At 51.4% G+C, this 12,590-nt stretch overlaps 2 protein-coding genes across 3 annotated transcripts in view; one reads left to right on the forward strand and one right to left on the reverse strand.

The window, feature by feature from the left end:
• The first annotated feature begins 89 nt into the window (after window positions 1-89).
• Window positions 90-12,590, forward strand: part of LOC120511638 (mas-related G-protein coupled receptor member D-like) — a 15,185-nt gene continuing 2,684 nt past the window's right edge. The window contains exons 1-2 of one of the 2 annotated variants that reach the window (XM_039728968.1): window positions 122-222; window positions 751-1,824. In XM_039728968.1, coding sequence (XP_039584902.1) covers window positions 862-1,824 — 963 coding nt within the window. In that variant the 5' untranslated portion in view covers window positions 122-222; window positions 751-861. Of the gene's footprint in view, window positions 1,825-12,590 lie in introns of both variants that reach the window. The other variant, XM_039728967.1, reaches the window with a different exon arrangement.
• LOC120511639 overlaps window positions 7,652-12,590 on the reverse strand; it is a 13,095-nt gene continuing 8,156 nt past the window's right edge. Inside the window, exon 2 of the mRNA XM_039728969.1 lies at window positions 7,652-8,364. Coding sequence (XP_039584903.1) covers window positions 7,872-8,364 — 493 coding nt within the window. The 3' untranslated portion in view covers window positions 7,652-7,871. The remainder of the gene's footprint in view (window positions 8,365-12,590) is intronic.

A 12,590-nucleotide genomic window follows, 5' to 3' on the forward strand; every position in this document is an offset into this window, starting at 1 on the left:
GGACGGGAGGGGACGCGGCGGGGCGGGATGGGATGGGATGGGATGGGATGGGATGGGATGGGATGGGATGGGATGGAGAGAGTGCTCTCCATGGGGATGGGGATTGGGAGTGAGACCAAAATCAGCGAGAATAAACTTTCTAACACAACAGGAAGCATTAGGAAGCAGGAATTCTTTACCTGCACAGGACATACAGAAGGATCTCTCCTTGTTCCGTGTGTGGTGAGTTTTACAACAGGGCTTTTATCCATCATAATCACACATAGACATTGAAAGGTTTTTCTTATCTGACACAAAAACATCATTTTCTTAGAATTTATTTGCACATGTCAGCCTCCTAGTAGAAGTAATTATTTGATCCTGAAAGTTCAGTAAGAGGAGTTTCTGGTGTTTGTATTCACTGGGTGCTGTGATATTAAAGGTGACCTTGCCTTGAACTTTTCCTCTGGCTATGCACTGTTGCTTCCTGTAACAGAACTTGCCCCAGAAATACTGCAGGCCTCCTAATCTGTTTCTGCACCAGCGCCAGCCACATTTATCATCCTGTGTCCACATCTTTACATCCATTTATCTCTCTGACCAGTCAGTCTTTAAGCAACTTCAGGGGAGTTGAAAATGTTTATTCTCTGTTATTTATCAACCCCCTGCACACCAGCCCAACCCTTCCACCTTCCTCTCCCACCCCACAATTCCCACTGCCCTCCTCCTCTGCACATCTCACTCCTCCCCACTGAATCCTTCCCTCTGCAGGGAGCTGCTGAGGAGCCTCATGGTCCATCCCTGGATTCTCCAAGCACTGACTGCCCATCCACTCTGACCACAGCCAGGGGCCACATCCCACTGCCTGCCCAGCATCCATCCATGGAGCTGAGCACCGTGTCCCCTTTCTTCACAGCACCAAATGATGGGCCTGGTCAGTGTGACATCAATGTTTCCAGCATGGCCATGCACATTGTGACCCTGCTCGTCGGCCTCTGTGGGCTGGCTGGGAATGGGGCATTCCTCTGGCTCCTCCTCATTAATGCCATCACTGACTTTGTGGCATTCAACCAGGCCAGCATCGACTTCCTCTTCCTCATCTTCATGGTCCCCTCCAGCCTGCTCTTCCTTGTAGAGGAAGTGTCCTGCTCTGCTATAATGCCCCCAATGTATTTGAGCTTGCTTTCCCAGCTATCACTGTTTACCTACACCATGGGGCTGTTCCAGCTGATGTTCATCAGCATTGAGAGGTGCAGGTCCATCCTCTGCCTGTTTTTCTGTGTTGGGCAACTGTCCAAACAACTGTTGTGGGTGGTGATGAGTGCCCTCTTCTGGGCTTTGTTCTTTGTTGTCACCGCTGTCAATCCCACAGTGACTTCCCTGTGCCAGTCACACGAGCAGGAGCAATGCCAAGTGGCTCTCACCTCCATGTACGCCCTCAACCTCTTCCTATTTGCTGTACCCATGGTTATTTCCAGCACAATCCTCTTCATTCATTTCAAGCCTGGCTCCCAAGAGCCACCCAAGAATCTGGACATCGTTATCTTCCTCGTTGCACTCATCAGTCTACCCCTCAGTCTCTGGTATTTCCTGCAGCAGCTCGGTTACACGGTTGTGCCCTCCCAGGTGGTTTTGCTGCTCACCTGCATCACCAGAAGCATCAAACCCTTCATCTACTTCTTGGTGGGGAGCTGGAAGAGAGCCTACTCCATGAGGAGCTGCTGGAGACACTGCTCCATGCAGAGCTGCAGGAGGCACTCCTCTGTGCAGTCCCTAAGGAAGGCGATCCACAGGGTGTTTGAGGAGCCAAAAGAAAACACTGCCTGTGGAGATGATCTAACCATGGTCACTGGAGTCTGAGTCTATTGATCCCTTGCACTGCACTGCTGAAGGACCCTGGGACAGTGGCTGAGAGATTCCTTGAGTCTCCTGGTCAGTAAATGCCCACAGTGTCACCCTCCCTGTGCTGGGGCATCCCCAGCCCCTTTCCAGGCCCCTCTGGGCTCTGATCCGTGCTTGTGAGGCGCTGAGCAGAAGCTCCCTGGGAGTGGGGCCTCTCCGAGCTGGGATCTCTCCCGTCTGCTGCCCTCGGCTGATCCCCGAACGCCGACGGCTCCTGGGCCGATCCCCCAGTGCTCCAGGCCCAGCCCTTGGCCCAGTGAGGAGATGCAGAGGGATCCCCAGGGAGCATTTCACTGCCTGCCAGGGGAATTTCTCACAGGGACCTTGCACTGACTCTTTCTGCCTCTGTGCACACACGTGTGCAGCTGCTGTGGCAAATGTGGCACAAATGCTGCTCTCACAGGTGTTAGTACCTCAGACAGTGGGTCAGGCCTGCAAGGTAGTTTCATGCAACAATTAGGTTGAATGCTGTTAAGTATTAGTCCTCTGAATGGCTGAATGGCTGAATGGCTAAGTTTTAGGTATAACAAAAGCAGTGTGAAAAACTGAATTCACTGATTACAGTTTTTAAAAGTTTAATAATAGTAATAATAATTATAGTAATAGGATAAAGAATGGATAATATTTCCAGCAGTGGGGTGCACCTGGCTAACAGCTATAGAACACACCGGTGTATGCAGGCAATGTTATCTTTATACTGTTACATTACTGGGATACATGTAAATTTATGTTTTTCATGCATTATTTAAACTTTCTTGGAAACTTTCTAATGTTTTGGGAACTCCTTTGTCTGACTTCACAGTCTGGCTTATCTGCATGACATCCTGGGTGTTATGTCAATATATTTTATTTCTTCTTGTGTCTCCATCTTGCTATTTCATATCTTCTCATAAAGATTTAGTATGTCTTCCGTAAATTTAATATGGAATTCTCTAATTGTCCTCTTGTGTTCTGGTTTGTGTCACAGTTATCTTATAACTTGAACAGGTTGGGCAGTGGATGACCTTACACTGGTTTTAGTTACACTAAAGCTTTTCTTTTCTTTTTTATGTCTTATGTTTTGCTAAGGTCTGTAACACAGTGCATTCATCACACAATTATTTCCATAGTCAAACACAGATATAATATTCATTACACCACTATTTCTACGAGTAACACAGTTTATAATTAAGCTGGTAGATTGTATTATATTAGCAAGCAGTTAAAAAGAGTTATAATTGATACTATGCCTAAATACTTGCAATCACTAACAATATGCAAAGGCTAATACATGAATGTAAAAGCCAATTTTATCCGGTTTCCCAGATAAATTTTTCCCATTACTGTTAAGTTGGAGTGCTGTAAAGGGTTTGGGCCATTTTCCCTTAAATCCTTACCCTCACTCTCCTTTTGTCACCTGCCCTTGAACGCACACACAAAAACACACAGGGACAGCACTTTGGTGTGCTCTTGCTTAATATAAAACCTGTTTTTTACTGATATCCTTGCTGCTGGTTTTGTGCCTTCAGAAATTCTCCCTCTGCCCTGGCTTTGGCCTCTCCCTCAGCAGGCTTGGATGGTGCAGCTGCAAGGGGAGGGGGAGTCCATGGTCCTCAGCACAGCCACCCCCTTCCAGGAGCAGGGTGACATCTGTGTTGGTCTCCACGGGGCATCAATCCCCACCCTGTAGCTTTGTTGAGCTCTCTGAGCTTGGGATGTTCAGCCTGGAGAAGGGAAGGCTTCAGGGAGACCTTAGAGCCCCTTCCAGAGCCTAAAGAGGCTCCAAGAAGGGGGAATGGCTTCCCACTGCCAGAGAACAGGTTGAAGTGGAATATTGGCAAGAAATTCTTCCCTGTGAGGGTGGACAGGCCCTGGCACAGGTTCCCACAGATGCTCTGGCCTCCCCATCGCTGGAGGTGTTCCAGGCCTGGCTGGATGGGGTTTGAAGCAATCTGACCTGGTGGAAGGTGTCCCTGCTTGCAAAGGGGTGAGATCAGGAAAAAACAACCACAAGTATTCCCAGGACTGAGGAGGAGGAGGATGATGAGCTCTGGTGAAGGGTTGGAAGGGGCACCACAGCACCCCAAAATCTGGTCCCCTATTGCTTTTATTGCATCATCAAGGGTATTGGCAGTAAGAAATGTGGGCTCTGATGCTGATAACCTGGCTGCAAACCTGTTGTGGTTTGGCTCTGGCCAAACACCAGGCACCCGGGAAAGCTGTTTGCTCACCTTCTCTTGCTGTCAGCTGGGGGAGGAGAGGGAAACAAAAATTAACAAAGGGCTTATGTTGTATTGTGTTATTACTGTACTGTATTAAGTTGAGTTGGTTTGTCCCTTATACCCCTTCTTGCAATGGTTCTCCCCAGGTTCTCCTTCTCCCTTGATTGCCCCGTCGGTCAAGCCTCTCTTCTCCCCTCCAAACATTGTAGTAACCCGTGATCCCTCCCTGGTCTCCTGTCCGTCACTCAGTGCCCCCACCTTTGAATCCAGAACCTTCTACCTTGGGCATCGAGTGATTGGACCAGGAGCCATAACTCCACCCCTACTTTCCCCCTATTGGATACCCCACGTTATCTTTCACTCTCTTACCACTCCCATCTTTTTTCCGATTGGCTGAGGATCCTCCCTTTATAAACCCCAGTCGGGACCCAGTCTGGGTCCTCGGCTGGCAGTCTCCCTGGAGTTCATTAAAACCAGATTGAACTGCCGCCGTGGTCTGTCTCCTTCTTCCACCCTGTGGGTAGCAGCCTCTCTCCTTCTCCACCGCGAATCCTCATCCCCAGAAGGCATAAACCTTAGGCGCTCTCCTAGCAAAGCCCTCGATCGGGAGAGTGCCCCCGTGCTGCTGGCGGTGCTGGCCGCAGCTAGCTGGGGTTTCTCTTAGACGCCAGCCGCCACTGCAGGCTCATGAATTGAGATGGGGACTGGGAGAAAATAACACTCCAAGAATAGAGAAAAACAGGTTCAAAATAAATTGTATTAAGTAAATGTATTATTAGGAGATTCAGAGGATGATAATGAGAAGTGAAATAAAACACCTTTCTTTCCCCTAGCCCCTCCCTCCTTCCCACTGACAGTGCAGGGAGACATGGCGTGGGGGTTTTGGTCAGTTCATCACTTGAGATCTTTTCTGTTCGCTGAGGGAGAGGAGTTGTTTTGTGCTAGGTCATGGGGTCTCTCCCACGGGAGACAGTTCTCCATGAACTTCCTCCGTGTGGCTCTAATCTCACCAGCAGCAGTCCTGACAAAACCGTTGCAACGTGAGTCCCCCCCAGGAGTAAACAGTCTCCTCCAAACTGTTATGGCTTGGGTCACTCTTCCACGGGGTGCAGTCCTCCAAAGACAGGCAGCTCCACTTTGGAAGCAAGGGACCTCTCTCTATCTCTCTCTCTCTGCTCGGGTCTTGCCCTCCACAAGGTTTTTCCTGGGCCACACCAGGATGGCAGCGGCCGCGGCGCGTCACCGCTCACCACACCGGGATGGCCCCAGCAGCGATGCCTCGCCATGGAAGGTGCGGAGGGTTTTGTTTCCTATAAGGGGCTCCTTTGGAGATATTTTCCCCTAATTTGTCCTAAACCAGTTCAAATAATTTGTTCAGGAGGAGAGAGCCAGCAGAATGGGAATGGGGAGCTCCTGGTGATCTGGGCACTTTCTCCTTCATGTCACTGACCTGCCAGGAGTCGCTTTAGGACGTGGATCCCAAAGGAGCAAGAGGGACCAGGAAGAGCCGCTGATCTGAAGAGACCCCTTTGCCTGCTGCTGCCCCACAGGGAACAGGTCAGTGGAATGGTTTCCTTCCTCCCTGCCCCACCTTCCTCTCCTGCAGCAGCTGCTCTCTTCCTGCTACCCTCTCCCAGTGACCGCAGTGCCCTGCCCAGGTCCTCTTCTTCTCCTGTGCAGCCTGTCTGTATCCTAGTACTGAAAAGGGCCAGAACAAACTTTCAAACTTTCTAACACAATGCAAAGCATGAGGAAGCAGGAATTCTTTACCTGCATAGGAGACAGATGGATCTCCTCTGGTATTGTGTGTATGGTGAGACTTTACAACAGAGTATTAATCCATTATAACCATACATAGGCATTGAAAGTTTTTCTTTTCTATAATATAATCACCATTTTCCTAGAACTCATTTCCATGCATCCCCCTCCTCCAGGAAGTCCTTTTATGATCCTGGAGATTTATAAAGAGGGGTCTCTCTGGTGGTCATATTCAATGAATGCTGCCATATTAAAGGTGGCCTTGCCTTGAATTTTCCTCTGGCCATGCACTGTTGCCTCTTGTTCCTGAAATTGCCCCAAACCACTGCAGGCCTCCTTATCTGTTTCTGCACCGGCACCGGGCAAGGGGCTCTGTCCGGGGTCTGCAAGAGAAGCTTCGTACCCTCCGCGGCAAAGAGAGAAACGGCTCGACCCCTTGGACTGGTGAAACATCTGTTGCCATCTCAGGCTATTTCTCTTGTGCTGGGAGTGTTTTTTTTGTTGTTCTTTAATAAACAAGTTTTTTCCACTTCCCCTCTGAAGAAATTCTTCCCGAACCCAGTGGTGGGGAGAGGGGGGAAGGTGCGGAGGGGTTTGTTTCCTATAAGGGGCTCCTTTGGAGATATTTTCCCCTAATTTGTCCTAAACCAGTTCAAATAATTTGTTCAGGAGGAGAGAGCCAGCAGAATGGGAATGGGGAGCTCCTGGTGATCTGGGCACTTTCTCCTTCATGTCACTGACCTGCCAGGAGTCGCTTTAGGACATGGATCCCAAAGGAGCAAGAGGTACCAGGAAGCGCCTCTGATCTGCACAGACCCCTTTGCCTGCTGCTGCCCCACAGGAAACAGGTCAGTGGAATGGTTTCTTTCCTCCCTACCCCACCTTCCTCTCCTCCAGCAGCATCTGCTCTGTTCCTGCCATCCTATCATGATGACTGCAGTGCCATCCCCAGGTCATGCCTCTTCTACCCTGAGTTTCCACCCGCAACCTCTGCTGAACAGCCCAGCCCCACCACCTCCCTCTCCCAGCCCACAATTTCCACCTCCCTTCTCCCCTGCACATCTCACTCCTCCCCAATGAATCCTCCCCTCTGCCAGGAGCTGCTGAGGACCCTCATGGTCCATCCCAGGATTCTCCAAGCACTGACTGCCCATCCACTCTGACAGAGCCAGGAGCCACATCCCACTGCCTGCCCAGTGTCCATCCATGGAGTGACCAGTGAGTCCTCGTCTCCTGCCTCACCCACAGAAGGAGATGATCTGTGTGAGGCAGATGTCACCCCCATCGCCATACACAGTGTGACACTGCTCATCTGCCTCTGTGGGCTGGCTGGGAACGGGGCTGTCATCGGCCTCCTCAGCATCGGCTTCACCACCGACTTCATCTTCAACCTGGCTGTCGCTGTCTTCCTCTTCCTCCTCCTCATGCTCACATGCACACTGCTCCTCCTTGTAGAGGATGTGGTCTGCTCTGCTCTTGTGCCCCTGGGGTCCTTGAGCTTCCTTTTCCGGCTGTCGCTCTTGTGGGGGCTCCAGCGTGGGGCCGTACCGTGTGCTGTTCATGAACATCACAGGATTAGGCTCTGTAGCCTTCAATTCCTTCTGCTGCTGCTGCTCTTTCTGTTCTGAGTGCCTGCCAGGCGTGGTATGAGTGCCCTGCAGTGACCTTCTTTGCTGTCGCTGCTCTCCATCCAGCAGTGGCTTCCCTGGGCCAGTTTCACTGCCAGGTGTCTCTCATCTCCATGCACACCCTCCACCTCCTCCTCTTTGCTCCCTTCATGCTCATTTCCAGCATATTTTTCTCCATTCAGGACTCATGTTTCTCACAGAAGAGCAAGCCCAAAAGGCTCCACATTATTATCTTCCTCCCTCTCCTCACCACTCTCCCTCTTCTGGAATTTCCTGCAGCAGCTCGGCTACACCATTCTGCCTTCCCAGCCTGGTTTCCTGCTTGCCAGCATCAACAGCACCATCAAACCCATCATCTCATTCCTGGTAGGGAGATGCTGGAAGAACGGCTCCATGGGGTCCTTCAGGGAATCTCTCTGGAGGGTCTTTGGGGAGCCAGAAGAAAATACTGCCAGCAGCAATGATTCCAGCAGGGAATGATTCCAATGATTCCATGGCAGTCTGAGCCTGCTGATCCCTTCCACTGCACTGGCGAAGCACCTCGGCATAGTAGCTGAGGGTTGTCTAGAGTCACCTGATTAATAAATATCCACAGGGTCAATTCTGCAGGAGAAGGCAGCAGGGGCATTGCCAAGGGCCATGTGAGAGGGATGCTCTTTGGGGAGCACATTGGAGCATGGCTTTGATCCTCCCTCAGGGGTCCTAGAACACCATTCCCAAAACGGATCGTGCCCCACACGGCTGTGATCCCAAAATTCTCCCTGGTACCTAGGTCCTGCATCCCACTGGGCTGTGATATCAATAAACAGCACCGTGAACCCTGAGCTGCCTTCGCCTCCCGGCTTCCTCTGGCTGCTGCTGCCAGCCGGGAATGTGGCTGGAGGGAGGGGACACACCCATGGCTTGTGCTCCCTGGAGGAACAGTGATCCCGAGTGCCCAGAGCTGGGCTGGCAGCGGCACAGCCGGCACAGACACGATGGCCCAGGGGCTCAGCATTGCCCCCCGGCTGCTCCGAGGTGTCACAGCAGAGATGTCCCTGCTCCCGGCTGGAGTGGGGCTGCCGGGGAGGGGAAGGGTGTATTGGAGGGGGCGGGAGGCGCCAGGAAGGATCTGGATGCTGCCGATCTCAAATGTCCCTACTGGAGAGCAGCAGAGCCAGAAGGGCAGAGCTTCAGCCCGGGGAGCAGCCATGGCATGGCTTGGGATGGGATGGCATGGCATGTGGGGTAGTGATGGGCTTAGGAAGTAATTAACAAGGGGCTGAAATAAACTTTCAATCACATTGGGAAGAATTAGGAAGCAGGAATTCTTTACCTCCACAGCACACACAGAAGATCTCCCCTTGTTCTGTGTGTGGTGAGACATTACAACAGGGGCTTTATCCATCAAAACCACACACACTCACAAAAGTGTGTTTCTTATCTAATACACAAACATCACTTTCCTAGAACTAATTTGCATGCATCCTCCTCCTACGTGGGAGTCCTTTCCTGGCCCTGGAGGATCATTCAGAGGGGTCTCTGGTGGTCGTATGCCCCGAGTGCTGAGATGTTAAAGGTGACCCTGCCTTGAACTTTTCCTTTGGCCATGCACTGTTGCTTCTTTTTACAGAACTTGCTCCAAAACCACTGCAGACCTCCTAATCTGTTTCTGCACTGGCTCCAGCCACGTTTATCATCCTGTGTGATCCTGAGAAGCACATCGGAGCTGGGCTTTCCTCCTCCCTCCTGGGTCCTAGATCCCTATGGCCAGGAGGAGCAGGGACACTGTCGGGGGTCCCAGGTGGAGCAGGGTAGAAGTGAGGCTACCAGGGGAAAAAAATCAGCCCTGGGTGGTTCTGGGGTGTCAGAGCAGGCTGGAGGGGTCAGGAGAGGGTTAGAGTACGTTGGAGGGGGTCTGGATGCTGGTAAAGTCAGAGCAGAGCAGAGCCTGACAGGCCACGCTCAGAGTGGGGGAGCAGCAGCTGTCTGGGAAAGCTGTGGGATGTGATAGGATGGGGTGAGGATGGAGAATGGGGTGGGAATGGAGTGCAGAGATGGGGATGGGATGGGATGGGATGGGATGGGATGGGATAGGATAGGATAGGATAGGATAGGATAGGATAGGATAGGATAGGATAGGATAGTGAGCAGCTGAGCTCTGCTTCCTCAGGCCATGGGGGAGCTCAGGCAATGATCCTGGAGCTCTTCCTGGAATAGGAGTTACTTCTGAGAAGCACCCAGATGACTCACCAGCACTGGCAGCATTCCAGTGCCACCAGCATCCCTCTGCTGCTGGAGGGACAATGACCCCTCAGGGAAGAGAAACAAGGAATGGTAGAAACCTGTCAGGAGAGGGAAGGCAGTCGGAAAAAGCGACATTCTGCAGGGAAGGAATGTTTCTCATCAGGAGGAAATGAGGAGCCATTTACAGCTTTTGACAAAAGCCACTTCCTCTGTAGCAAAAAAAAAAAAGAAGATAAATATCTCAGACGAAGTAAAGTTATGACGTAGCCAAAGCTGCAATTTCTGACTCCCCCGTGACTCCACCAAGCCTTGGAAAACAGCAGCAGGACAGGGCAGAGAGAGGAGCCAGTGGGACAGGAGTGGGGAGCTCCTGGTGATCTGGGCACTTTCTACTTCATGTCACTGACCTGGCAGGAGCCGCTTTAGGACACGGATCCCAAAGGAGCAAGAGGGACCAGGAAGCACCGCTGATCTGCACAGATCTGATTTGCCTGCTGCTGCCCCACAGGGAACAGGTCAGTGGAATGGTTTCCTTCCTCCCTACCCCACCTTCCTCTCCTCCAGCAGCATCTGCTCTGTTCCTGCCATTCTATCATGATGACTGCAGTGCCATCCCCAGCTCTCTCCTCCTCTGCCCTGAGCTTCCCTTCTCATCCCCTGCTGAACTGCCCAATGCTCCTGCCCCCCTCTCTCAATCCACAATTTCTTCTGCCCTCCTCCTCTGCACATCTCACTCCTCCCCCTCTGAATCCTTCCCACTGCAGGGAGCTGCTGAGGACCCTCATGGTCCATCCCAGGATTCTCCAAGCACTGACTGCCCATCCACTCTGACTGCAGCCAGGAGCCACATCCCACTGCCTGCCCAGCGTCCATCCATGGAGCTGAGCACCGTGTCCCCATCTCCTGTCTCACCCACTGAAGGGGACCATCTGTGTGAGACAGATGTCACCACCGTGGCCACACATAGTGTGACTCTGCTCATCTGCCTCTGTGGGCTGGCTGGGAACGGTGCTGTCATCGGCCTCCTCGGCCTGAAGGGTGTTAAATTTGTCATCCATAACGTGGCTGTCATTGACTTCCTCATCCTTCTCCTCACATTCCCATCCGCCCTCCTCTTCCTGGTGGAGGACGTGTCCTGCTCTCCGTGCCTGAGACACCTGAGTGGGTCAGGCCTGGAAGCAAGTATCAGGCATAACAAAGGTTAAATGTTGCTATTTGATTTTCCTCTGCTGAATTGCTAATATTAATGTATAAATGAAGTACTGTTAAGTTGGAGTGCTGTAAAGGGTTTGGGCCATTTTCCTTAAATCCTTACCCTCACTGTCCTTTTGTCTCCTGCCGTTGAACACATGCACAAACAAACACACAGGGACAGCACTTTCGTGTGCTCTTGCTTAATATTAAACCTGGTTTTTACTGATGTCCTTGCTGCTGGTTTTGTGCCTTCAGAAATTCTCCCTCTGCCCTGGCTTTGGCCTCTCCCTCAGCAGGCTCGGATGGTGCAGCTGCAAGGGGAGGGGGAGTCCATGGTCCTCAGCACAGCCACCCCCTTCCAGGAGCAGGGTGACATCTGTGTTTGTCACCGTTGTCTCCACGGGGCATCAATCCCCACCCTATGGCTTTGTTGAGGTCTCTGAGCTTGGGATGTTCAGCCTGGAGAAGGGAAGGCTGCGGGGAGACCTTAGAGCCCCTTCCAGTGCTTTAAGAGGCTCCAAGAACTGGAGAGGCGCTTTGGACAAAGGCCTGGAGTGACAGGACAAGGGGGAATGGCTTCCACTGCCAGAGAACAGGTTGAAGTTGAATATTGGCAAGAAATTCTTCCCTGTGAGGGTGGAGAGGCCCTGGCACAGGTTCCCACAGATGCTCTGGCCTCCCCATCACTGGAGGTGTTCCAGGCCTGGCTGGATGGGGTTTGAAACAATCTGACCTGGTGGAAGGTGTCCCTGCTTGCAAAGGGGTGAGATCAGGAAAAAACAACCACAAGTATTCCCAGGACTGAGGAGGAGAATGATGAGCTCTGGTGAAGGGCTGGAAGGGGCACCACAGCACCCCAAAATCTGGTCCCCTATTGCTTTTATTGCATCATCAAGGGTATTGGCAGTAAGAAATGTGGGCTCTGATGCTGATAACCTGGCTGCAAGCCTGTCGTGGTTTGGCTCTGGCCAAACACCAGGCACCCGGGAAAGCTGTTTGCTCACCTTCTCTTGCTGTCAGCTGGGGGAGGAGAGGGAAACAAAAATTAACAACGGGCTCATGACTTGAGGACTGGGAGAAAAAACACTCCAAGAGTACAAAACCAGGTTCAAATGTAATGGTATTAAGTAAATGTATTATTCACAGAGGCAGAGGATGATCATGAGATGTAACATAAAATTTTAAAACACCTTTTTTCCCCCAGCCCCACCCTTCTTCCCACCAACAGTGCACAGGTACAAGGCATGGGTGTTCTTAACCAGCGTTGCCAGCATTTGTTGCCAGCTAAACCTTGTCTATCTGGAAAACACCCGGGTTATACATTACAATAAGATCGATGATATTTTAAACTCACTTCATTGGTAGCTAAAAAGCCCAAAAAACCAACAACCCTTCCCCCCCCAACCAAACAAGAAAAAAAAACCAAAAAAAACCAAAGAAACAAAAAAACAAACAACCAAACATACATCCCCCCCAAAACATACCACCAAACAAATGGAAGTGAAATTCTGATGTAGTCAAAGATGTAATTTCCTACTTCACCATGGCCCCACCATGTCTTTGGGAAGCAACAGCGGGATACGCAGAGGAGAGAGCCAGCAGGATGGGAATGGGGAGCTCCTGGTGATCTGGGCACTTTCTCCTTCATGTCACTGACCTGCCAGGAGTCGCTTTAGGACATGGATCCCAAAGGAGCAAGAGG

Source organism: Passer montanus, unplaced genomic scaffold (genome assembly GCF_014805655.1).
Source record: "Passer montanus isolate IOZ18808 unplaced genomic scaffold, ASM1480565v1 scaffold675, whole genome shotgun sequence".
In the NCBI taxonomy this organism is placed as follows: Eukaryota; Metazoa; Chordata; class Aves; order Passeriformes; family Passeridae; genus Passer; species Passer montanus.